Source organism: Mustela putorius, unplaced genomic scaffold, assembly GCF_011764305.1.
Source record: "Mustela putorius furo isolate JIRA1106 unplaced genomic scaffold, ASM1176430v1.1 tig00003853_pilon_pilon_pilon, whole genome shotgun sequence".
NCBI classification, from domain to species: domain Eukaryota; kingdom Metazoa; phylum Chordata; class Mammalia; order Carnivora; family Mustelidae; genus Mustela; species Mustela putorius.
Window position 1 is genome coordinate 71,078,633 of NW_025422005.1, and position 27,966 is coordinate 71,106,598.

The window sequence follows — 27,966 nt, forward strand, 5'->3', positions numbered from 1 at the left end:
ACACTGCCACACTGATGGAGACATAATTAACAGTTACTGCCCTTGAATGGCTTTCCTGATCTGGAGAAGTTTCCTTAGTCTCACCAAGTGGAGAAGAGATACATGGACCTAAATACCTGTAATTGGTGATAGATACAGTATTGATAGGTATAAAGGTATTGTTTTTAATTTTTATAAAGGTATTATTTTTAAAAAAACAGGAAGTGAATCCTTATCAAACACTGTAGAGGGAGAAATAGTTGCAGTGGGGAACTCCAAGTATCTCAAATTTCAATGTGCAAATAAAACACCAGGGGATCCAGAGACCTAGATTTTCCATTTTTTTAAAGGCCATAAGTCCTGGAAGAATAGCTTATACTCATTGTAAAACCTCACATTTCAACACCTGGAGTCATTATTATGATTGTCATTATGTTAAATAGTAAGACTTCAGTATCTCAAGGTAATATGCATTTAACCCATAAAACAAAATTAAAAATTAACAAATTGGTTTCCATTACAAAAATAAAAGGTGCTTTGAGAAAACCTTTATTGTATATCATTGAATTCATTTCTATCTGAATAAATAGCACACAAAACAAAGATGCATACTGGAAAAATCCCCAAAATTTCAATCAGCAGTATACAAGGAGTGGAGACTTTGCTTCTGTGTCTTTTTAAGGCAGACATCTCCTACTTATTTTTACGTTTTCAGGATGTTTTTCAAAATATATTTAATGTGAGTTTTAGAACCTCTCCCCCTGAAACTGCATTTCCTGACACTGAAACACTCCCTTCCATGAGACCTAATGTGCCCGTGAAGGGCACAGTACATCACAGAGTTTGTGCAAGTCCACACAAGCAGTAAATTAATCTTTGCAGGATGGATAAAGTGTGCACTTTATAGAGGATACTCTTTCAACTCTGTACTTTAACACTGAAGGAGAAAAAACTTATACATGAATACTAAGAAAACCTCATCCTTTCCAGAACTAAAAGCAGCATCACATAACAGTTGTCCTTCAGAACCAAATTTTAGACTGTTTGCTGGTGACAGTTGTCTCTTTATTACTCTGTCCTTTAAGACAAGATTTTAAAATACAATGATTACTGATATACAGCAACCATATCCCCTCTCTCTCAGGGGTGAACCTCAAGAGAGTGGTCAAGACCAGGGTGAGTGAGTTATGTGAACTCCGACCAGGCATTGTTCTCCACTCATGATACAATCAACCAAGTCAGAGGAGCTGGAAGTAAGGGGTTAAGAGCTAAAGAGGGGATGGAGACTACATTTTAAAGCTATGGCAAAATAAACAAGAAATAACAAGAACCCAACATCTTCTCTCATCAAAGTTAGTTTAAAAAAAAACCCACACACAAACCCAACACAAAGCTGCAAAAGACATTAAATATTTCTTTTAAAAATATAAATAGTTCTTGATGAATTACAAGTTTGCTCAAAGTAATAGTCTTTAAACCTATGACACTTGATCTTAAAATATCCATACAGTTTCCCAACTCAGCTACACATTATATTTCCCTCCAGGGCACAGATTAGCCTGATAGCTACTTTTTACAACAGCAGAATATAGATACTGGAGTGTCATCTTCTAATCTGTATTTTCCAGAATTGGGTAGATCTTTGCATTCTGATATAAATGTACGAAGTTCAGTCTCTGGAAATCCATCTTGTTGGTAATGCTACATAGAAGAATTAGGGAAAAAAAAAACCTCTCATCAATAAGTCCCTTGAAAACAGCTATATTCCAAATTCAAAATGGATCACTTGGCAAGGGAGGGGGATCTTTCTAGAGGAATAGTTCAGTCACTTCCAAGTATTTTCAAGTAGATAAAGCCTCTAGAGCCATTCTTAAGTCTAGCTAAGGAAAAGTGAGTCTAGAACTCTGCAGTGTCCTCATAGGCTCTTTTGTGGGTCTGGTTCAACACAAAATGGGCATGTTGAGTCTGAGTGGTCTTTTCAGAGAGATTTCAACCTATACACTCTTTTGGAGTCTCTCTTCCAGACAGACAGGTTTGTTTAAGGGCCCTGTATTAACCTCAGTTTGGGGTCTAAGGTCTCTAGAACATGCCCTGACCAGAGAAGATCAGCTATCACTTGCCCACCTGACAGGTGCTCTGAGCTCATGGAAAGAGGTAAGCATCTAAACTGTGAGTCTCAGACTTGTGTCATCAAGAGTTGTCAACTCATATTACTACTCTTTGAGACCTGGGATATCACCCTTAAATAGCATATAGTTCTCTGCATGCAAAGCTAAAGACAGTGAATTTTTAGAGCACAGGGGGAGGGATTTGGACAGGTACAACTATACTCTTTCCCAGTGTTCTTGGTGACTCTTCCCAGTGCTCTTGCTTGGACACATCTGCCAAGCAAGTATTGAGGACACTCAGTTCTTGAAATCTGATTCAGTAAAAATGAAGTCGTGACCCTGGCTTCATTAGCAAGGTACGTATAATTATCAACTTATAGCCCATTGACTCCTGCTAATCTTTGCTCTATCCGTGGGACCATTTGTATGACATCATCTTTCATTACCCTTCTCATACCCAAAAGAAAGTCCCCAAGTGGAATGCCTATGACAGTGGTATATTGTTAGAAATTTAAATGTACATGAATATTTACCCTGCCTTTCCATATTTCAAAGGGCTCAAACTTATTTTTAAAATATCCCATGTTGGGGCGCCTGGGTGGCTCAGTGGGTTAAGCCGCTGCCTTCGGCTCAGGTCATGATCTCAGGGTCCTGGGATCGAGTCCCACATCGGGCTCTCTGCTTGGCGGGGAGCCTGCTTCCCTCTCTCTCTCTCTCTGCCTGCCTCTCCATCTACTTGTGATTTCTCTCTGTCAAATAAATAAATAAAATCTTTAAAAAAAAACCTCTTTCAAAAAAAAAAATAAAAATAAAATAAAATAAAATATCCCATGTGAGTGACAATATAAATAACAGCTTTTCACATCATATTTCTGATATGTATAAAGCATACATGGCTAGTACTTGATATACTAATCCCTTCATTCTCCCGGAGACTGGCCTCTAGGATAGTCCCAGGCAGGGCTTTGCAAAGAGTATGGGTTCAGTCGCAGCACATTCTAAACTAAGAGGTCGTTTTTTCTTTATGAAAATTGGATTTTAAAACTTCCCCATAAAATTTTGAAAGGTCATATGTTTTGCTCACTTAAAACCTACTAAATTTTAGAAGTATTTTTTTAAGGTGGTTTTTTTGTTTGTTTGTTTCTTTGTTTTTAAGTAATCTCTCTATACCCACCATGGGCTTGAACTCATGACCCTGAGATCAAGAGTCACATGCTTTCTGACTTTCAGCCAGGCACCCCTGATCTTTATAATTCTAATAAAAGTTTAGAAAGTTTGTGTGAAAAAGCTTGCTTGGAGACAAAACTTTGAACATTCTACAAATTCTAATTCTTCCTTTCTGTGTCTCAGTATCTAAAATTGAAGTCTTTTTTTTTTTTTCTACCCTGAAAAAATTGACATTCTATCCAATCTCCTCTCTCTTAGGTACCATATTTTATTGCCATTCTACAAGTTCTGGAAATGTTGCTACTTACCACTCTTAATGAACCTACCTTAATTGTTTCATATGTATCAGTGATCAGTGCAATGAAAAGACTTAAAATCATATATATAAAGAGGCTGATGAATGAGTAGAGGTAAATTCTGCTAAACAGCCAGACCAAGTAACTTTTTTGTTGCATTTTTGCAAATGTGGCAAACATATCATCTCCATTTATCAGAGAGAAAAGGCACTCAGAGACCATGTTGAGAGAACGGAACTGGAAAAAGAAAAGAGAAAGTTTACTTTACTCCACATTCCTTCCCAGTGAAGATTTTGTTCATGACAGCATATTAAAAATAATAGGACCAGATATCCCAAGTTACCTCTGCAAACAATGTACTTAATTTAACGAAACTACAGGCATTTGCTGTGTTATCTCTACAGCCTGTATAACGCCTACTATTTCCCTGGGAACAAGCAGCTCTTTCTTGATGCTCCCCTTAATGGGATAGCCTGAACTGAAGCAGAAGGGGCCAGCCGGCACTCTTGGTGCTTTTCGGAGTCAAGTCTTACCATCCGCTTTACCTACATAGAAAGAGATCCTAGAAACACTTCAATAGAGATACCCAAGTCCTAACCATGTGTGCTTATACTCCTCATTTTAAAGCTCACTCCACTTAGGTTCATGGCCTTATAATCCAGTTTATAACTCTGGTAACAAAATTTTCAAATATTTATTCAACTTTCTCTCTATACTATCTTTTTAATAAAGTCACATTTCCAAAAATCTTGCCTAAATAGCTTACTCTAATATATATTGATGAATCCAATGGACTAATCTTGACCTCATAGGTGGGGGGGAAAAAAAGATGTAATTATCTGATACATTCCACAAAAGAAGGTGAAGTAGTTGAGTGAATTAATTATTCTCTCCAGCTGGTCACACCATCCCATTTTATAAACATGGTGCTAGATATACTCTACCTTCAACATTTTCAGGCTGATATCACAAAATGGAAGAGGCTTATTTTAAAAGGGTAATGACCCTGTGGCACTATTTTAGGAATTAACAGAAACAGGAAAAAAGTTGTTCATCGGTACCTTATCATGGTATGGCCCCAGCACAATCCATCCGCAGAAGCAGTAGCCTAAGTAAATCATAGCGGCGCAGCAACAGAACCTGATGACATTGGGCAGCGCTGCCTGCAGGGTCAGAATGAGGAGCTGGGAAAGGAAGAGAGGCCGTTAGAATCTACTCGCCCCTCAGCCAAGGAAAGACAGCAATACCAGCAGCACAGAGATCCACGGAATCCTTACATTGTACTTCTGAAAGAAGCCGAGGTATCGGATGACTCCAAGCCACACGAGCATGGTGGAAGTCCCAAGAAGTATGCTACAGACATCATAACTTGTTAGACTCTAAAGAGTGAGGGGTAGAAAAGTAGATTATTCATTGGGGCCAAAAAATATTTTTTGGGTTGATGTGACTCAGGCCCTGTTCTAGGTGCTAAGAACAAAGAAATGAACCAAGAGACAAAATTTCCTTCCCTTGTGAAGCTTGCGTTCTAGTGTGTGGAGGGGAGAGAGAACAGAAATACATTGACAAAACCCTCAGTACATTAGCTGATGGTAGTGCTGGGGAGAAAATTCAGGGGAGGGTAGAGAGAATGGCTATCTGGGTTGCATTTTCAATGGGGTGATTAGGAAGGTCTCCCTGAAAAGGTGGTATGTGAACAAAAAGACTGTGTAGGCAGTGTGGGAGCAAGCTAAGGAAAAAACTAAGAAAGGAGTGTTCTAGGCACAGAGAATAGCAGGGGCAAAGGTCCCACAGCAGGAGGGTGCCAGGCAAGACAACGAATCAGCCAGAGGGAGGGAGCCATGGGGGAGAGTACAGAGTCATAGAGCTAAGGAGGCAGGTAGTTTAGGGCCTTGTGGGTGATTTAACAACTTTGCATTTTGATCTGATAGGCTGGGGGTGAGGGGCATTGAGAGCTCTGAACAGGAGTGATATGATCCCCTTTGGGTTGCTGTTGTTAAGAACAGACTGTCAGGGGCGCCTGGGTGGGTTAAGACTCTCTGCCTTGAGCTCAGGTCAAGATCCCAGAGTCCTGGGATGGAACCCTGCCGCAGGCTCTCTGCTCAGCAGGGAGCCTGCTTCTCCCCCTCTCTCTCTACTTGTGATCTCTCTCTCTCTGTCAAATAAATAAAATCTTAAAAAAAAAAAAAAAAAAGAACAGACTATCAGAAGAGTGAGGCTATTGCAATAATACAGGTGAGAGCTGATGGTGGCTGGGACCAGGCTGGTCATGGTGGAGGTGATAAGACAGTTTCTGAAGACAGATGGATAGGAGTTCCTCTTGGTTTAGATGGAGGGCAGAGGGGATTAGTGAAAGAGAAGAGTCAAGGCTGCATCCGTGGCTTTGGTCTCCAACAACTGAGAAGAGTTGGCATTAACTGAAGTCAGAAAGGAGAAGCGGGTTTGGACTGTGGAGGTGGAGATTTGGGGAACTTTGTTTTAGGTATGTTAAATTTGAGAGGCCACGTAGACATCCAAATGAAAACGTGAAATCAACAGTTGGATATCTGAGACTAGAGTTCAGACAAGAATTCCAAGCTGGAGATCACGATTTGGAAATCACTGGCAGAGAGCTTCTATTCAAAGCCATGGCACAGGAGGAGATCACCAAGACAGTGGCAGAAAAGAGCACATGTTCAAGCACTGCACTTCAGGCAGTGGCCCTTTAGTCAGTTAGAGATGGAAGGATCTAGCAAAGGGAGTCAGAAGACCAGCCTGTGATTTAGGGTGGAAACCAGGCAAGTGATAGCCTAGTGAAAAAGTACACCAACAAAGAGGGAGCCCTCGCAGTGTTAAAATCTGCCGATAGGTCATCATGAGGTTCCCACATGGTTCTGATGCAGAGGCTTGTGTATCACCTTTGGACAGCTCTGCCCAAGAGATTTCCTGATGAGATCTAAGAACCTTACTGCTATGGATTTTAAGTCTCTTCGATTCAACGTTTGAAAGAAATAATTTACTCTGCAAATGTTCACATTCTGGAAAAATGTGAGTGCCAATCTGATACTAATGATGGCATAAGTAGGAAAAAAAAATTACCTTAGCTTGAATTTCCATTTTCAGAATTGATCCAATAATTGTCAATATGTCACTAATAATAATCATAATGTACCATCCATTGACAAATTCCATTCGATCAGAAACAGAAACTTCCTTCTTATAATGGAGGAGGAAGAAATTGACAAATTCCTTTAGGGAAAAGATGGGAAGCACCATGAATTTCTCCGTCAGTCAGTGTCCGTAGCATTTCTAGAAAGCAGCCAGCCTTACCTGCTGAAGCTGAAGTCCTCTAACCACAGAGCGAAGGCACAGGATTAGTGAGGCCAGGCAGATCAGGATAACCAAGGCATCGAAGATCATCATGTAGTGAGTGTTCTTCTGAACTGGAAGGAAAGAGCGGGCCCTGCTTATGCAATGGGACATTAGTATGGTGAGAGCTACTTCTTTCGTTCTTCTTTTCATTCTTAGCCTCATGTATTTGAACTGCTGCATTGCATACCACAGGATAGATGTATTAGATTTATAAGGACACTCCTATTGTAATCTGTCCTCTCTGAGCACAGGTGCAAGTGATTCTTTAGACAAATGAATATCTAGAGATGGAATTGTTGGGGTAAGGCAGATACATGTTTCTAAAAAGAAACCCTAAGGAACTGCCCTCCAAAAAGATGACACCAATTTACATACCCCCACATCTTCTCCACCGTTGGAAATTAATAACTTTATTTTTGCCAATCAAAAGAGCCAATCTTATTCCCAGTGATTTGAAATGCCATCTCTATCAGCTGCCAAATTACTGTATGTATTTGAGAACCATCTCTTACCCTTTTGATGTTTTTTGTGTATTTTAATGCCTAAGGCAAACCCCTCTTATCACTCTTTTCTAGAATTTGTGTTGGCTACTCTTGCTTGTTTATTTTTCCACACGTTCTTTAGAATCAGATTGTTAAATTCCAACAAAAATCCTACTGGTAATTTTTTTTTGGGGGGGGGATCATGCTAAATTTATAAATTAATTTAGGGAGAATTGGCATATACATAATGTAAAATCGCTTATCCAAAAAAATATGATGTGCCTCTCCACCGACTCAGTTCTTTCTGCATCCATCAGAAGCATTTTCAAACTCTATCTGAACCCTTTCAGCTGCTTTTTAAAATAATTTAGATAATTTAGACATTCTTTCTGCCAAGACAACAGAGTGAAAAGGCCCTGGTTAAGTGTTCTTCATGTGAGTATTTCAAGAAATTTTCCAAGTCCTTCTTTTAAAAATTATTATAGCCATCAATAACAGATCTTTAATTATCAGCCTATGGTCTTTGGTACTTAATGCAGTTAGCCTTCCTGACATCCTATTAAAATATACTATCTGGATGTAAAATACTTATTAAGATCCCACTGTGTCTCAGGTGTTTCTCTAGATGCTGAGGGTACAAGTGGTGACCAAGAGAGGCCCCCGACTTGTGGAATTCCCACTAACTGCAGCGCCGCACGTAGGGAAGCACACAAGTAAATGAACAGAAGGCTCCCAGCCAGGAGGGAGTGGTATGGAGAAAATAGGCATAATACTACCTTGTGTTGCTGTGCCACACACAGTCCTAAGCACTTTATGTGTATTAAGTCATATTATCCTCAGCCCAACCCCAACCAGGGGTACGTGGTTATCCTCACTTGATAGGTGAGAAAATGCAGCACGAAGAGGTCAGAGAAACTTGCCCAAGGTGACATAGCCAGTACATGGCTGAGTCAGGATTCAAACCTCGGCAGTCTGTCTCCAGCATCCGTCACTCTGTATGAGTGGTTCTGGGGATCCCTTGGGAATTGTTAGAAATACACACTCTCTAGGCCTGCCCTAGACCCATTGCATCAGAAACTGCATTTTCACAAGCTCGCTCAGATGGCACTAAAGTTGAGAATCACTGCCTAAATGAGAGAGGCTGGTGTGGGGGGAACGGGGCGAAGAGGCTCGTTTATCTGGCATAGCAATGGGCAGCAGGTGTCAGGCGAGACCTGAGTGCTAAGACAGAGCCACCCACGCAGAGAGTCTGGAGAATGGCAAGTACAAAGTCATGGCCAGCATGAGTGCAGCTGGGTGAAGGGAGATGAGCAGAGGTCTCAGCCCTCATATGCTCTGCCTCACAGCCTGTCTTTATTTGACAAGGTAGACTGTTCCCCACTGATAAAAAGACAAACACTTAAGACTATAGTTCTATAGTTGAAAGTTCTATAATGAAGCATCCCATTAATACTGGCCAAGGGGCATCTAGCTGTTACCAAAATGTCTGCATCTACTTTAGGAAAATTTAAAAACTAAGAAACAAACTTTTGAGAGAAAGTCTCCATGCCAACATACTTTCATATGCTCTCATTTTCTCTATTCCAAAGTTTGTGGAGAAGTATTGTAGGGTTTACGTATGACAAGACAGGCTTGTGTTTCAAATAAATAATTTTGTATTGAAATAAAATTTGTGATTCACGAGCCTCAAATATGTGAAGTTACCTCATAATGAAAAGAATTCTGGAATGAAGAAATTTCATTTATCCTCACTATCTCATTATCACTTCTGATATTTGTGGATCAACTAGTAGGAGGCCCTAAGGCAATGATTTTCCAAGTATTGCATGATTAAGGGTGATCTGCACGTTCCTAGGCCCCACCCCAGACCTATCGACTGCCTTGCAGGGATCTGGGGAAACTACATCTAAGCGGGACCTGGGGTGATTCTTCTGCTCACCAGAATCCAAGAACCCCTGACCTAATCCAGTGCAACATACTAAAGGGGCTAAAAAAATGACAGATCAATTTTTTTCCAGTCAATTTCCCCCAAATTTCCAATCGTACTTAGTCTATACTTGAATTCATGTCCATATTTCCAAAAATGTACCCTTTCCTCATTCCTAAGTATAAAAATATTAGTGCAGGATGCTTCAGGGTCCAATCCTACCTGACCCTCCCTGGCTGTATGACCAGAGGCCCCAAGATTCACTTTTAAGCCTTAGTTTCTTCATTTGTGTAAATAGGAGTGCTGCCTATCTCAAGGATATTTAAAAAATATTAAAATGTAGGTGGAAGTCCTTATGCAGTAAGCACTCAATAAATATTAGTTTAGGCATATGTGACTTTTTTTCCTGCGGGGTCCTGTGCATGTTTTTGATAAAAACATATAGGGGGTCAGCAAAAGTCATTTCAATTACCAATAAGTTACTCATTGCCTGGAACACCAGACACCCACAATGAGCTGATCTATTTGCAGAGAGTTAGGAACTTGGGAATGATCTGATTCTTTCATTTGATGCTCCACATATCCCAGTAATTTAATAACTTATTTTATTTAATAACCATTTTTGAAAACTAGTAAAATTCACCACTTACTTGATCCAGATACATGCCAGTCTTTACATTCTCTGATGGAAATGTCATTATCTAAACTTATCTTAATTCTTCCACTATGGGCCTTATTGTCAAATGTTATCTGTGAAGAATAGGAAAAGGGTCAAAAACATACCTACAGTTCTTGAAACCAAGATGTCTCTATGCATTAATTAGGAGGCATATCTTTCAAGGTAACAGGATATCCACCCAGATTCTCATCCCAGACTCTCATCCTCGAGTTGATGCTAACTCTTTTCAACTTTGGGAAGTGCCCTTTACTTGTCTGTGAAATGAGAAAGTTGGACAAGATCTTCTGTCAAGACCTTTTAGTCTCTAAAACCCTGTATTTCTAGGATGGTATTCCAGCCCTGGACACCTTTTAAAGCAAGAGATCTCTCTCCTTCCCACTCTGAGTACCTCCAGATGCCCTCTTGATAAGGGCAAGAGCAGGTACAAATGTGCTTTCCCTCAGCTCAGAAGCTCGGCTGGGGACAATTAGTGCTGCTGTACTTCTTACGAACACAGAGATTCATGATCTCAGGCTTACAACATTTCAGGGGAAGCTTCTCTGATTTTTATTCTGGGCCTAGACTGCTCTAGTACCGTATGTACCAGCAAGGATGGGGTGACAAGGAGTTAACAGCCATGTTTTGCTTCAAGGATCACCATTTCAGACACCAGGCACCAAGCAGGACAAAGCCACCAGAACACCTTCCATAGTCCTACTGCCTCCCTTCTAGCTCTCTCCACCTTGCTCAAGCAGAGACAGGAAAAGCAAGGAAATCAGTTGTGGTTTTGTTTGGTTTGTTTTTAGTGCCTTCTCTCTTAAGTTCTAAAGAAAAAACATTCTTTCAAAAACCTGCTCTTTAAGGGTGCCTCTTTAGGGGTGGCTCCATCAGTTAAGTATCTGCCTTCAGCTCAAGTCATGATCCCAGGGTCCTGGGACTGAGTCCCGCCTCCTCAGCAGGGAGCCTGCTTGTCCCTCTGGCTCTGCCTGCCACTCTCCCTGCTTGCAGGCGCTCTCTCTCAAATGAATAAATAAAGTCGTTATATAAAGAATTAAAAATGAAGGTGGAATACTTTTTTAAGCATATAAAAACCTTTTAGCTGACCTGCACTATAAAAAATGTCAAAGGAAGCCCTTCAGACGGAAGGAAGACGATCCCAGATGGAAGCCTGGATCTACACTAAAGAATGAAGCATGTTAGAAATGCTTACCTCATGGGCCAATATACTTTTTTTTCTTATTATTTAAATTGTTTAAAATATAATTATTTAAACAAAAACTACTAACCATGCATTGTATAGTTTGTAAAACATCTGGAAATAAACTGTGTGACAACAACAACATAAAATCCAAGATAGGAGACACAGAAATAGATTGTTATAGGATTCCTGTGCTCTATAGGCAGTGGCATAATATCACTTGAGGCAGATGGTAATAATTTAAATATGTGTACTGGAAACCCCAAGATAATACAATAAAAAGTTATAGCTAACAAACCAACACAGGAGCTAAGCTAGGACCCCAAAAATACTCAATCCAGGCAGAAAGAGAGAGAAACTATATTAATAACCACATGTCATTTAAATGGTCTACGCACGCCACTTAAAAGTTACATATTATGAGGCTGGGTAAGAAAGCAAGACTTAACTCTATACTGCCTAATAAGAAACCAACTTTAAATATTTTTTAAATTTTATTTATTTATTTGACAGAGAGAGAGAGATCACAAGCAGACAGAGAGGCAGGCAGAGAGAGAGGAGGAAGCAGGCTCCCCGCTGAGCGGAGAGCCCGACGCGGGGCTTGATCCCAGGACCCTGGGATCATGACCCGAGCCGAAGGCAGAGGCTTAACCCACTGAGCCACCCAGGCGCCCCAAGAAACCAACTTTAAACATGAGATACAAGCAGGTTAATATCAAAAGGATGGAAAAAGATATACCATCCTAACACTAATTAGAAGAAAGCTGGAGTGGTTATATTAACATCAAACAAAGTAGGTTTTAGAGAAAAAAATATTACTGGGGTGAAAAGTACCATTTCATAATGAAGTAAAAGTTCCTCAAATGAACGCAAGAATCCTAGATGTTTGTACACCTAATAAAAAAAACTTCAAAGTACATGATGCAAGAATATATTAACTTACTATGAATGAATGTTAATGCACCACTTTTACATTATAAATCCAAATTAGAGGCACACACAGGCAGTTTTCATAAATAGCTGTCACATAAATCAAATAACTGCTATAAACCAGATGCCGAGGAAGGCCTTTAAATATCTTGTACATATGAAGTATGATAGAGCAGATGTTTTGACAACAATTTTGTTAGGTAGGTGATCATTAATTCTCTTTTACAAATGAGAAAACTGGAACTGAAACCAATTAAGTAATTTGCCTAAAGTTACAAGATACTACCTGGTGAGCTGGAATTAAAATCTAGGCTTGCCTCATTCCAAAACCCCTGCATTTTCAATCAGGCATATACGGGCCCAGCTTCTGTTTACTTATAACCATAGGGTGGCACTAATTACATTTATTATTAAACCACCCTATAGGGCATCATTTGCACTATAGTTCTGCGAGACACACTACTAAATTTACAAGGTACAGACATAGCTTGGGTCAAATCAGCAATGACAGGAAAAATAGAGCATCCACATGCGGCTAACAGTCCAAGTTACTCTCGCCACTGTATCGAGTCACGGGAAAGGGTCTACATTTTATACATGTTTCATTCTGCACATATTGATATCACCTACTATGTTCTTTGAGGGATGCAATGATTAATAAACTGATTCCTGCCTTCAAGGAGCTTTCAGTCTAGCAGAATTGACGATAAAGGCCTAGAAAATCCTAAAACCAAAGAGAAGGTGGGTGAGTCCATATAAAATATAAAAACAAAACCAAAAATAAAACCCTGGAGTTCAGAGCACAGACTGGGTTCCTAACTGGAACATCGCAGAGAGGGTCTGGGAAGATGGTGTCGGTTGAGCTGAGCCCTGAGGATTATAGAACTTCTGAAAAGTGCCATTTCTTAGTCTGAGAGTGGGGCAGGTGGTGGTAAGGGAGAGAAGGGAGAAGAGACAAAACTCTGGATAATCACTCAATTTTTAAAAAATCAAGTAATATTGAAAATCCATGACTTAGTATTAGGATCAAAATTTGTAGCTTAATACAAAAATAGTCTTATAGTATTAGTGCCCTTTTCTGTTAAATGATATGCATAATTATTAATTACACTCTATTCTGATCTTTGGAACTTCGACCTCTGAAGACTTGATTTCTCATAGCCAATTAGTTGAATATCATGGACAGGGCTCTGGTGTTAAGTAACAGCAATCTGGACTGTGTGAAGGCAAGTTGTATCAAATGCTGTTCCACCTATGCCCCCATGCAGCATTGGATTGCTAACCTTGAGCCTCATAGGGTGAGGAGCTCACAGGGGAGGCATCTTGTGCTCTCTAGAGAGCGTTCAGAGCTCCATTTGTAACTGGAATAAAGAGAACAGAGATGTGTCAGGGTGGGCTGAACGGGGAGGAACCAGAGCATCCAGAGGCAGCCTAAGGAAGGCCCTGTGAGCAATAACACAAAGGCTGCACACATCTACACTGAAGAGCATCAGCAGCCAAACCCTTGGCAATGACCATAAGCAGACAGCCACAGACTGGTAAGAGCCAACTAGAGAGGACCTACAAGCCTCTGCCGCCTTTGTATTGAACACCTCCCCTGTGCCAGGCACTGGTCTGAGCACTAGAGACCCTGCACTGAACCAGGCAAGGTCTCTGCCCTCACAGGACTAACACTGAGGTACAGAGAACAGATAATTAAGAAGTAAACAAGTTATCATAACAAAGCAGAGTCAGCTATGCCAATGCTTCCCCTAGGCACAGGCAAATGGAAACATCCTGTATAGCTGATCATGCTTTAATACGGGTAGGTGAAACATGTAACTAAATCAAACATTTTTCCCTTAGCCTGGGACCAAATTCAGCCCAGCCCACACTTACAGTCAGAGAAAAGTCATAACAGTCAGGGAGCTCATGATGACGAATGGTCTGCAAATTAATGGCCTTCAGTTTAAACTGCAGCTCCACTGTTAGGAGTCTAGGGAACAGAGGAGGCTTTAGTGCAGTGAAAACATACACACAGAGACACACAAGGTACACGCCCATCTGCTTCCTCACCTATGAAAGTCCAGAGTTAAGTTGAGTTTATTTTCTTCCAGTGTTCCCATGTGAAAAGGTTCATCTGGCTCTACAAAGAAACATTCTGCCATAGAAAGGGAAAAGAAAAAACCCAAAACACATTATGTTTATTGCCTAAAATAAATAAGTGAACGGTGTCTTGAAAGGATAATACATTTAAGACTAGATATTCAGATCTACTGCTCTTCTGAATTAAGATTTAAAAGCTAAACATCTATATTACTTGGTTACAATGAGTCATTTGTTTTTAAGGCACAAGTGGCTACATTTCTGGAGCGGGTGAAGGGTAGGAGACCTGAACTCTGTCTCATCAGTCTTCTATAGAATGCTATCTTCCTTCCTGCCTTTGTGAGCCTAAACTTTGAGTCCCTTCTCCCTTTTTTGTATGCTAAGCATAAGTGTGAAGTGCTTGCAGTACCTAAGATAAAATTTTCTAAATTTAAAGGATCTATTTTTTTAATTCTATTTTATTTTAAAATTTAAAAAAAAAAAAAAGGAAGACAGCATTTTAAAAGATTCCACTAATCTGTATTGTAATCCTTTTACTATCCATCTCCAAAAAACGTCCCAGTGACTATAGTTAAAAGTATCTGGATACTTAATTTTTAACTCAAAGATTTAAGTTAAGGTTTAAGTACACATTGTAAATAGAACTTTGCTAATAAGAATAAGCCACTCAAGGGCACCTGGGTGGCTTAGTTGGTTCAGTGACTGACTCTTGATTTCATCTCAGATCTTGATCTCAGCGTTGTGAGTTCAGGCCCTGCACTGGGCTCCACTCTGGGCATGAAGACTACTTAAAAAAATAAATAAAAATAAAAATATAATAATAATGATAATAATAATAATAATTAAGAAGAAGAAGAAGAAGAAGAAGTGCAAGGTCTGGTGTTAGAACCATTCTAACTCCTGGTTCTGGTTCTTCCCTGAATCCACCATCAAAGATACTAAGTAGAGAAGTGCAGTTGAGGGGAGGGAGTTTTATATGCATGATGAATTTGCAAGTACAACATTTTGTAAGGATAATGTAAGTTTATGTAACTGGCTTATCCAGCACAAGAGGAACTGGCATATAGAGGTTAACAATGTCATAGGGCTCAGAGCACAGAGAGCCTCGGTCAAAGTTCAGCACTGCTTCTTACTAGCTCCATCTGGATCATATCACTTAACTCTCTGAGCCATACTTTAGTCTTCTATAAAGTGAGGATAGCAATATATCTTCCCTTATTGGTTTGTTCTTGCTATTTTTGAAAAATCATGAGTTACAGTGAAGGGCTTGGGACAGTACCTGACACATAATAATTCCTACATAGTTTCTTACTGTGACCTAAGAGCACAGATCAAATGGCATTTTTAGAGATGAAATTACTGATTTTAAGGATAAATCAAGGAGTTTTTAAAAAAGGAAGCTCTAGGGGCACCTGGGTGGCTCAGTGGGTTAAAGCCCCAGGGTCCTGGGATCAAGCCCCGCATTGGGCTCTCTGCTCAGCGAGGAGCCTGCTTCCCTCTCTTTCTCTGCCTGCCTCTCTGCCTACTTGTGATCTCTGTCTGTGAAATAAGTAAATAAAATCTTAAAAAAAAAAAAAAAAAAGGAAGCTCTAGTTTTTTGAAGAACCTCACCAGTTTCAATTTCTGGATCAATTTCAAAGGTATCATTTCCAGGACAGATGTTTCCTTGCCTGTAGAAGCGCTGACAGATTGCCATGGCAGACTGCTCCGTACCCTTCTTCTCGTAAGCGTGATTCCCAACCGAGGTATTGCGGAGCTGCAAGTACTTCATCCGAAAAGAGAAACAGAAAATGGGAACACCAGCCAGACAGAAATGAAGCCATGGTTCCCTGCCCACCTGCCTGTGAAATGGGAGGTTCCAACCTGCTCTCTGGGCAGAGATATTCACGTTCACGTTCACACTGATATGCAGAGCACAGGACCTGCTACTGGGCACCAGGACAGCAGCCAGCAGAAAGCATTCCCACATTAGAGTTCTGGGCTGCAGTCTCATTTCTGTGAGTGCGAACACGTCACAAATTTTCTGAGCTTCCAGTTCCTTGTCTACAAAATGAAAGACTTATACCGCATCAACTCTGCCATCTTTCCTTCTTTAAAGATCTATATTCAGGAATTGATTTTTGCATTCAGTGTGAATACAAACTTTATGTCTGAACCATTTCCTATAAGGTCAGAGTTCTTCTTTGCCCCTGTAGTATAGAAGGGGGATACAACTGTTCCAAGCTAACTTGAAAACTTAAAAAAAAAAAAAGTTTCATCTTTATCATTGCAAGAATACAGTTAATCACTTTCACAGCAATATTCCCTCATCCTAGGGAGTCCTATAAATAAAATAACATAATTTTACAAATGAGGATCTTATGGGACTATTGGGATAATCATCAACTTAAACCCTGCACGGACCTCTGTAAAAGAAAATAAAGTGCTTCAGAGCTTACCATGAGCAATGCTGTTCAGCACAATTAGCAATACAAAGATAGTGCTATGGTGGGACACCTGGGTGGCTCAGTTGGTTAAGATAGTGCTATGGTATCCATCTCTTGGAATTAATGATTTAGTGCGATGGACACAGAGATAGATAATTCTACCAAACAATGCATGTGAAACATGCTAAGTTAAATTAAATAAATCTTTTATAATCTGAGCCTATGGCACGGATGCTGAACTGGGCCTTGTCCAGGCCGCCAAGAGCATCATTTTACCAGATCTGATGCACGGTTCTCAGCTCTCATTTAACTTAGCCTGCCCATGGTGTCTGATGCAGCTGAGTGCTTTCCCTTGCACAGGATACATCCTTTACTTGACTTCTCAGACATGGGCTCCTCACCTCAGTCTCCTTTGCTGAATCCTGCTCTTACCAACCTCTACATCTCTGAGTAACCTTGGATTCAACCCTCGACTTCTTCAGCTGCATTCCCTCCATAAGTGATCTCAACCAGTACCAATGTTGAAACACAATCTGTACGCCGATACCTCCTAAATTTATAGCTCCTGACCTTTCCACTGAATTCCACACCTGGGGAGCAATCTGCCTGCCTGACACCTCTCCCTAGTGTTTAAGAGGTATCTCAAACACAAACGTGCAAACAGAAAAACCAGCTCCTTCCACAAAAATGCCCTTCTCAGTCAGTGACTCCATAAGCCACGCAGCCTCACAGGCCAAAACTTAGAGATGACCCTTTAGCCTCTTTCTCTCACACTCTACTTGTGATCCGTCAGAAAGTCATACATTACTTTCAAATTATATCCCACAGTCCAGTCTCCATATGGAACTCACAGGACTGTTACAGGAGTAAGTGAATTATTGCATGTAATGCCTTAGGATAGTAATACCCAAAACACAAACCATTCTATGCTCTGTTCATTCCCTCCCTTCTCCCTGAAGGGCTCCTCCCTGAGACGGCTGCCTCCCCACACTCTGGTCTGCCCTGTCACCTGTCATTTGTCAGCAAGGTCTCTCCTGACCACCTCCATTCATTCCAGTCATTCACTCTGCCTGATGCTTCTTCTTCTTTTATTTTTATTTTTATGTACATTTGTATACTTATGTATACTTATAACCAAGTGACAAATGGTATTCTTATTTACTTAATGCTTATTTCTTCCTTTTAAAATATGACTACCTCAACTTTGTCCATTTGTTCACTGTAGTATCCAGGCAGCAAAAGCAGTATTTGAGGGGCACCACTGTGATTCAGTTGGTTGAGGATCTAACTCTTAATTTCAGCTCAGGTCATGATCTAGGGGTCCTGGAACTAAGCCCTGCTTTAGGTTCCCTGTTTGATAAAGCGTCTGCTTGTCTCCCACTCCCTCTGCCCCTCCCCCTGCTCACACTTTCTCTCTCCCTCTCTCTCAAATAAATAAATAAACCTTAAAAAGAAAAAAAAACAGTATCTGATACACAACAGATATTAACTATTTGAAGGAATAAATATTAGCCTTTGCTAATATATACTAGCAATTAATGTAATATAATTACATTATTTTACAGTCTCTCACCTACTGAAAGCCCTCCCATGGCTTGCAGTGTCTCTCAGAATAAATTTCAAAGCTTCTTTCCAGGGTCTATAAAGCCCTGAGAGACCAGACCTAACCCAGCCATACTCACCCCCTTCATACTTCCTCAAACATACTGAATGTTTTCTGGCTTCAAGAGTCTTTGTTGTTGTCACTCTTTCAGCCTGAAATATTCTTCCCTAGACTTCAAGTCCTCAGAGAGGCCTTTTTGGACCACGCTGAGGCAACTGTTAATGCTCTCAGGCTATTTAACTTTACTTCACAGAAATCATCACTATCTGAACCAAATGATTTTGGTTAAACTTATTAAAATCCATCTCCTCCATTAGAATGTAAATTCCACAGGGCAAGGAACTTATCAAAGCCACTGCTCTAACCCCAGCACTTAAAGCAGTGGTAGGCATAAAGTAGGTAGTCAAATATTTGTCAAAATTAAGATAAAGTAAAAAATTAAAATGCAATTGTTGGTCTTCATTACTAGAGCTAATCTAGTCACAGTGAGATGCTAAACTGCTGGGATAGGATATGTAATTACAGCACTAAGCTCTCTGTTAGCACTGGGTCTGGGGAAAGGGGCCAGAAAACTATGGTAATAAAAGGAAGCTGTATAAGTTGTTAAGTAGTTTTACGTCCTACATGTAGGGGGCAAATAGGATAGCAGTGGAGATATTTGGCTTTGAGGTTTTTCTTCTCTATTGAAGGAAATAAGTGTATTAAGCCTTGCTAAAGCTATTCTGAGCCAAACTGGTAGTTTTATATTAGAGGTAGGAGGGTGTAAAAGGTAAACTGTCCATTAAATGAAAAGATCTTGAGTGTGGTAAGGTCCGAAAGTAGACCAGTGTGCCTGCAATGGTGTGTGAAGGAAGGTAAAGCTGGAAAGACAGGCAGGGATCATGAGGTAGAGTCATACAAGTATGGGGTCCTATAGCCCTTCTGAGTGCCTAGTATTTGTGAAGCAATCCTCACAGGACTTGCCTAAAGATCTGAGCCTCCTGACGAACAGAAACTTGTGTGTCTTGAACTTAGTAGGATCTTGAAACAGAAGATCCAAGGCTCAGGGATGCAGGTAACCTGCTAACATTATGAGAAATGCTCCAGCCAAACTTCCTTACTGTCTTAAGAAGATGTGGAGGTCTGTGTAAGAGCTGGATGGTCAGGAGCAAGTGGAAGGACTATGTCCAACTAAAGGGCAGCCCTGGAGCTTGAGTCAGAGGACTCTGGGACAGGAATGAGGTATGTGGGACTAGGGCCAGAAGGCAGGTGACCTATGGAACTGACCAATGGGGCCCTCAAGTGGCTGTGGCCTCTGCGGGCTTTAATCAGGCTGGGCATCTGTCCTCCCTTGCCTCTGCAGCTCTACCTTGACAGAGGAATCCTTCACACAGACCCATGATTCTGTTTACTAACTTACACAGCTTACTTCCTTCACTGTACATTTCTGGTCAATTTCACAATCCAAGTGTTAACAGAAAGCCTTGGTGCCATAAATACATATGTCATCTTAGCAATTTACTACCTCACTGTGCATAGATTATCTCTAGATAATGAAGAACCATAACTGCACTATCAGAATTTTTACTTTTTTTGGACAGTTAATCAAGGTTACAATAAAATCATTGTCATGTCTGACATAAAGACCTTACTTATTTTTTAAATGAATGTTCAGGTTTCAGTGGCTATATATGCTCTCCAGAGTTAATCTCATTATTTGTTAAGGGCCCCTGAGCCTATAAACTCTGAAGACTTAATGACTACTTACAACCAGGTCCATGGTTAATTTTAAATCTTTGAGTAACTCGTGCCAACCCCTAGCTCTGATTCTTTTAATTAAGTCTTTAAAGTTTCTGTCTCTCTGTTATTAAACAAAAGCTTTTCTCAATTTCTAGCTTCATGGAAGTTTGATGTCATTTTGTTTTTTTTTTAATTTTAAAATGGTTTTGTACATATCATCACAGAAATGTACACCCTTCTGCAGTGGAATGTTGGTTTCTGTTATGTACATTGCTAGTAGTTTTCCAGTCTGTTCTTTCTCCCATGTAAGAACACACATACTTGATTTACCTGGTTGACTGCAAAGATGATCTGATGGTATACGTCATTTTGTGTGTACACTGCATACGTGTCATCCGTTCGGTCCATATATCCTTTTAAGAAGAGGTGTTTGAATGCTATAGTGTTCTCTTCCTTGAAAGCTACAACCATCTGGTTACTTAGCCCAAAAAAGACCAGCTTAAAAGAAGAAAAGGAAAAGGGGTTGAAAAGCAATGAAATAAAAGGTCTCCGTTTAACAGTCAACTTAGCAATTCAAGTCTGAATATTAATTAATCCTAAGTTAAGATCTGGACAAAATTCAATAGAAATTAAACTTTTTGTATCTGTGAATTAATTTGGCCTTAAAGATAAAGTGGGCTTCCAGTTTTAAAATGAAAGAAAGTGGCTTTGCACATTTTCAAGTATGATCTTACTTATATCATTGCCCCTCAACACCACTTTCAGGGAAGTCCTCCATTAGGAATTCAGAGAAGCAAGGTCACTCTGGCTAAAGAAATGGGAAGGATGGGATGTCTGGATGGCTCAGTGGGTTAAGCAGCTGCCTTCGGCTCAGGTCATGATCTCAGTGTCCTGGGATGGAGTCCCACATTGGGCTCCTTGCTTGGCAGGGAGCCTGCTTCTCCCTCTGCCTCTGTCTGCCTGTGCTCACTCTCTTCCTCTCTCTCTCTGATAAATAAATAAAATCTTAAAAAAAAAAAAAAAAGAAATGGGAAGGTTTCCTTAAGAAAGAAATAATGATAGAAAACCCCTAAAGTATGCGCCTAACTTGGGTGGGGATACTTGAGGAGCACAGCTAAAAGGCTAAGAAGGTAGAGTTGAACTTAGCACTTGGTGGTGGGAGGCTGAGGATCCCAACACAATCCAACTGAAAGAACAGCAAGAAAAAAAAAATGTCAGCTGAAAAACTGGAGGCAGATGGTGCAGGGGCTTAAAAGGCAAGTACAAGATTTTTAAATGAGTTGTGCAGGACACCAAGGTTTTGAAGCAGGTGTACAATGCAATCTAAGAAGTGCCTTGGAGTGCCTGGGAGGCTCAGTAGGTTAAAACCTCTGCCTTTGGCTCCAGTCATGATCCCAGGGTCCTGGGATCGAGCTCTGCATTGGGCTCTCTGCTCAGCAGGGAGCCTGCTTCCCCCCGCCCCCCCCCCCGCCGCACCTCCCACCCCTCCACCTGCCTCTCTGCCTAATTGTGATCTCTGTCTGTCAAATAAATAAAATCTTTAGGAAAAAAAAAGTAGTGCCTTAAAAAATCTAAACCTCCAATCAAACCACTATAGTTGTCAGTTTGCCAAAACTGTGACAATAAGACCAAAAATAAAAATATCCTTTCAACTGATTTCTAAATTAAAGAATATTAACATAATATAGCCTTACTATTCAGGCAGGACTGACCCCAGAGTTTTAAATGAAACTCAGTTATTCATGCACAAAAAGTTGTTTAACTGCACTGCTGTCTTATTAACACAAGCTCTTTCAGTCATGCCTGAGACTTTAGTCCTGGCATCTCTTTCACCTCCTCTTCCCTCCAAAACCATCTCAATCTCTTGCTGTTTGCTCCTTTTGTTCCTCCCCCCCCACCCTCTCTTTCTCTTGCTCCCTCTCTCTCTGTCTTACACACACACACACACATACACACAGACACACACACACACACACACACACACACACACACATGCTGCTAAGTTTAGAACATACATTCCAATTTGGATCTCAGAGTGAAACAGGGTGTATTTTATATGGAAAAGGGAAACGACACTGAGCACCTATGTGCCATACCAGGAGTTTCCTCCATACCAATCCCACAACACAGCTTCTTAAACACCCATTTTAAAGATGGGTACAAAAAGGCCCAGAGAAGTAAAATAATTTTTTCAAGTCACATCACTGCCAAGTGTGTAGTCAAAATCTGAACCCAAGTCTAACAGACTAAATGCAAGCTCTAGCCACCCTATCAAGCTACACAAAGTACAGAGACTGACTGGGGAAAAACCTGAGCATGCAAATCTTTTCTTTTCTCACCTCTCCTTGTGATGTACACCCTGTACCCTACACATACCAGCAACCGCCAGCTAACTGGACTTCTGTTTCTGAAGAGCCTCTGTAAGCCAATTGTCCTCTTTAAATTGCAAGAAGAAAACAGCTTGATATTTATATCTGATGAAGCTAATGACTGAAAAGCCTCCAGAGAATTCCTAAGGACCAATTACCAATGAGTACCCCCCCTCCACCTGAGGGCACTGAGCTGGGTCCCAACAATACAATGCAGAAACAATGGTCCCTGCCCTCAAGGGTGTACCCATGGCAGACAGAAACTCCCTGTAACTCAGAAACTGCACCAGGCCTTGGGGAAAGGGGACATTTAGCAGGGTGCCTATCATCGGAGACATCTTTCATTTGAGCTGCAGACATAAAATCTCCAAATGAACAGAAAGTCCACCTTCTTTCTCCTGAAAAGAGGGAGGCTGTCACACAGTCACCCTGTTTTGCTCAGGTACAATGTCTTTATGTCATATTTGCTTGGTTGCTCTAATACAGATGAAGGAAACATCACAATTAAGAAAAACCCTTGGGGAAAACTGGGTGGCTCATGTGGTTGAGCAACAAACTCTTGGTCTCACCTCAGGTCATGACCTCAGGGTTGTGGGATTGAGCCCTCTGTCGGGCTTCATGCTTGGCAGTGAGTCTGCTTGAGATTCTCTCTCTCTTTCTCTTCTACTCTTCCTTTACTCACACACACACACTCTCTATTAACACTCTATCACACACTCTCTCAAATTAAAAAATGAATCGAAAAAAAGAAGAAGAAAATAAAAGAAAAATCTTCAGATGGGGTGCCTGGCTGACTCAGCCGAAGAGCATACGACTCTCTCGATCTCAGAGTTTTAAGTTCAAGTCCCACATTGGGTGTAGAGATTACTTAAAAATCAAATCTTAAAAAACAAAACAAAACAAAAAACCCCTCAGTTCCTTTTAGGAATGTACCTAAATGCCTTTTATATGCTTATTACTAAAAGGCTTAACATCTTAAACCATTGGTCACTTTTCCTCTTGACCACCCTAGGAAACAGAGGATAGTTAGATGAGATCCCTAAAAAATGTGGGAGTAATTAAGAACACGGGTCTTAGAGTAAAATCTGAGTTAATTTTCGGCTCCACTCTTATAGTTTCCTGACTATGACAGATTTTTTTTTTACATTACTAAACCTCAATATTCTCATCTTTGAAATGGGGATAATTACTCTCACCAGTAGGAAAATATATCTTCACAAGAACAAATCATAATCAGTATATATAAAGAATTACAAAATACGGTTTCCCCCAAAAATGTCCACAGAAGTCAAGGAAATGAGATTCAAATTCTCTTAAAATGAAATCACATATTTCACTACCTATGCCACTCTTTTTTAGTGAACTCCACTTTTTTCCCCTGTAGCGTTGTGAGAATCCAAGCACTTGCCTTAACAGAGAACCTTTGAAGTTTCTGAAGAGAGAGAAATTCCCAGGAATCTAGGAAGGAAAAGAATCCTCTGGTTGGGTAACAGCTAGTTTTCACAGCTGATTTAGAAACCTTCAGCTTCTCTATTACAGACCAAATATTAAAATTTTCTTTTCCTAAAAACTGATTCTATTATGTGACTAAAATTGTAATTTAATAAGAGATGAGAAGAGGGGGAAAAAGTAAGGGGAAAAAAAGACCTAAAGGCTTCATTCACAAATATTAAAGAGAAAGGTTTAAGATTGTGTGTTTCCTTATTTATTGTTCTCCCTTATACATACAGTTCAAAGATAGAAAAAAACCACTGTCCTTACTCCTCTGCTACTAAAAGAGGGCTCTTTAAACGCATGATTTGAGATGCTTACCTGTATAGTCACCACTGCAATTTTTAGAATTTGTATGGCAAGCTTCCATGGTTTTCTGCCCCGAGCCCAGAACTTCTCACAAGGATTCATGAAAAAAAATTTGAGTTTTCGCCTCATCTGGTCTTCTAACAGAAGCTCCTCAGAGGGTGATGTGTGCTGGTTAAAAGTGCAACGATTTTCCTCTTCAGGAGAGCTGCAGCTACTTATAACAACCACAGGACTTGCCATCTCTGGGGAGAGGGGAAAAAAAGACTGTTTCCATCCTGTAACTAAAGGCACAAATCTATATTCTTTGTGATAGTTGGAGAGTTGAGGAAGCCCAAACAAAAGATCTGGTTTCAAATAAGCACCATTGTTCTAAACTGCACTTCAGGTGTAGAATGTGACATGTCATGTTTCTTTTTGAATCAAGTAGAATGTGACATATCATGTTTCTTTTTGTTTTAGTTACTAAGGAAATTTTCACCCAATTAAAAGTTACTGAATACTTGGGCTGCTTCTATTAGTAAAGGGTTATATGTACATATATGCAGTAATGTATACACTCTCTGCCTCATTCAGTAACAGATATAATTAGAACAGGATGACCTGAAAGCTTATGCAAGGGTTTTAGAGGGTAGGTGGACCCTGGAATTATATGCAAAATCTTATATACATGAAAATATGACCATTTTTCCTGCAGTGATACTTAAAGTTTCATCAGCTTATCAAAATAAGTTTAAAACCACTGACTTAAAGGTAGTGAAGTGTAGTGTAATGTGAACTAAGGCCATGTTTGGTGCCTAACCCTGGTTCTACAACTTGACACCTCTGTAGCCCTAGGCAAGTCAAGTCTGAGCCTGTCTTTTCTTCTGCAAAATGGTAATAACAATACCTATCCTCCTATAGGTTCTGAACACTTAAAAATGCAAAGAAAGCCCTGGTATAGGGTCCAACACTGAGCAAGCAGCCTCACTCTCCCTACAGCCCCAGTAGCCAGGGGAGTTTCCTAAACAGGCAACAGGATTCTCAAGGGTCTGTGGAGGCTCAGGAAACTTACTGTTCAACAAAGGGGAACGCAGAAGCTCAATATAAGCCCAAATCCCAATGAGCTACATCACTTGTATTTGATTTTTACTGGAGGCCTTACATTTATGTAGTACATTTTGCTTTTCAGAGTATATCATATCTATTATTTCTTTTGTCTCTTTGGAAAGGATTGGGTTAGTTTTATTATCTTTGTAGCAACTTTTCCAAAATGACAAAGATGTCACTCCAGAAGTGGGGATTAACTTGGATTTTCACTCAGATTAATTAATATTATGGAAACCTGTTCAAAATAAAATACCCCAAATCACCTGGGAGAGTGGGGTGCATCCAGGTAGACTAGAAAGGCTGGTTCTGTAGTGATATTTTTTTACGGTGACTTCTACTCAGAAGTCAAGATGGGGATAGAGGAGAATCAGCCTATTATAAAACATCTAACAACTCACTGTTTAGGTATCACCCTGCTTTTCCACCCATAGAATCCCATATTTAGTTCCAATTCAAACATTTTTAGCAAACCCAGCATCTCCAAGTAATTGATACTGGCTATAAAACTAGCTACAGGGAAAGTTTTTACAATATTGAAAAGATTAACAAGGATAGTGCTGAGTCAGTAAAGCATGAAACATATTTACAATGACATAAAAATAGCATATGCAGAATCTTCAAAATGAAATAATTATGATAGAACTCATTCAGGTATGGTTCTAATGTCTTAAAATGCCCGTCAAAGTATGAGTACAGAAACTCTTAGTTGAAGACATAAGGGAAAGAAAATGTTATTAATCCCTTAGGATTTTCACTTAAGAACATTTTATTTCCTTCTTCAAAAAACCAGCATTTAAAGAGTCCTTATCTATGGGATGTAAAATGAAGGTGATTTTATGTTAATCAAAACTGGCCCATGAATACCAACAATAGCAATGAAGCTGGTAACAATAAAGCATGTTGGTGAATTACAGATTTGAAGACACATCAAGCCCTTTCTATTTCGATACAGGGAAAAGTAAACTTTATCCAAACAAGACAACACGCCCTGTAACAGTAACACACAGGAACAAAGAGAAAATGAGCCAGCCACAACTAATTTATTCAGCACATGGCATCAAGCTGTCTCGGAAGCAAGCATTTCATTCACAAGGACTGACCACTATACTTGCTGTGTTAGCTTTACCAAGTCACAAAAGCCCTTCTGGAGTGCACTTTATTTTATTTTAATTAAGAGATTTTATTTATTTATTTGTCAGAGAGAGAGAGAGAGAGAGAGAGAGAAAGCACAAGCAGGGGGGAATGGCAGCCAGAGGAGGAAGAAGCAGGTCCCCGGCTGAGCAGGGAGCCAGATGGGGGATCCCGATCTGAGAGGAAGGCAGGCGCTTAACCGACTGAGCCACCCAGGCGTCCCGGGGCTGCACGTTAAATAAATAAATAAATAAATAAATAAATAAATAAATAATTTTTAAAAGCTGCACAGTGTCCAGACCCCCAGCGGCTGAAGGAGTGCCAACCACGCTTCACACGCGGCGGGAGCCCGGTGCCACGCGCGGCCGGCGGAGATGCGGGTCTGGAGAGTCCCTCCACAGTGTTAGGCGCGCTCTGAGGATCTACAAACTGACACACACAGGTTATTTATTGACGGTGACGAGAGGCTTAATTGGCCCGAGCAGCAGAAAGTTAGGGAAAACCGGGGAATATGTGTAAATAGAAAAACCTCATGGTTGATCAAGTAACACTACTTAATTTCTTCAGAAGCGCTTTCTCACTTCACCAGACACCGGACTCCTTTCCGTCTTTCCTTCTTTCCTTCCCCGCCCTCCCTCCTCGCTTCTGCGGCTTCGGCTTCGGGACCGACAGCCCGGAGCGCTGCGGCGGGTGCCGGGAGCAGGTGCAGCTCTCCCGAGAGCGCCGCGGGCCGCAGCCCGCCCCCTCCCCGGCCTCCGCGCCGCCAGCGACTTCGACGGCCCGGGCCGGCTGGAGGCCGCCCCCATTTCCATCTGCGCCCCCCGCCACGCCTCTAATAAAGGCCCCTGGAGTCTAGAGAGGCTGGCTGCGCGACTTCAGGAGCATCTCTGAGTCCCCGGCCGCCCCCCGCCTCGCCCCTCGCCTCGCCCCCCGCCCAGGTCTTCGGGGGCGGCTCTGCCGCAGGTGGCCTCCGGCTCCCGAGGTCCCTGCCCTAGGCTTCCCGATGGGCGAACGGCCGGGCGGGGTTGCGCGACAGAGGTGCGGGCTGACCCCGGCTGCAGCGCCGACCCATCCCGGGGGCCCCAGCCAGTACCCCGGCCGCCACGAGCCGCCACTGACCTTGCGCGGGCAGCGGAGCGGACGCCGTGCCGAAACGCAGCAGCTCGCACCCCAGTCCCACCTGTGTCCCTTCCATGGCGCCGACGTCCGAGGGCCTGACCCTCCCGCTTTGTGTCTCCGACGGCTCGACACATCGCCGTCCCTCCCTGCACGCCGCGGGCGCCGCTCCCAAGACACCTGATGCTCCGGGAGGCGCCGGACTCGACTCACCTGCGGCTCCTGGGCAGCGGCCGCAGGGCTGCCAGGGGGTGGGGGTGAGGGGCGCCGGGTCTTCTCAGCGGCAGGGGGCGCGGCACCTCGGCCCCCAGCTCCGGAAGTTTCTGAGACTGGGCTCAACCCGGTCCAACCCGATCCCCGCGGCCGCGAGTTGCGGCCGGCGGCATCCTCCCCACTTCGGCCGCTTTGACTCGTGACCCGCTTCCCCTTTGCTCCCGCTCCTTTCCACGCCCTTCCTGGTAGACTTCCAGCCGGCCGGGGAAGCGAAGGAGGCCTGCGATAGAGCCCGGCGCTGTCGGAGTCTCCGGGCACCCCTTCA

At 41.6% G+C, this 27,966-nt stretch overlaps 1 protein-coding gene across 1 annotated transcript; it reads right to left on the bottom strand.

The window, feature by feature from the left end:
- Positions 1–489: 489 nt before the first annotated feature.
- Positions 490–27,966, bottom strand: MCOLN3 (mucolipin TRP cation channel 3). Its single transcript, XM_045064798.1, has 13 exons — positions 27,642–27,966; positions 24,108–24,337; positions 20,257–20,424; positions 15,790–15,943; positions 14,149–14,233; positions 13,972–14,068; positions 9,958–10,057; positions 6,857–6,969; positions 6,626–6,775; positions 4,828–4,929; positions 4,612–4,734; positions 3,581–3,787; positions 490–1,680 (listed from the first exon to the last, which is right to left on the bottom strand). Exons 2-13 carry the CDS (start codon positions 24,333–24,335, stop codon positions 1,546–1,548), a joined length of 1,662 nt encoding a protein of 553 aa, XP_044920733.1. The 5' UTR covers positions 24,336–24,337; positions 27,642–27,966; the 3' UTR covers positions 490–1,545.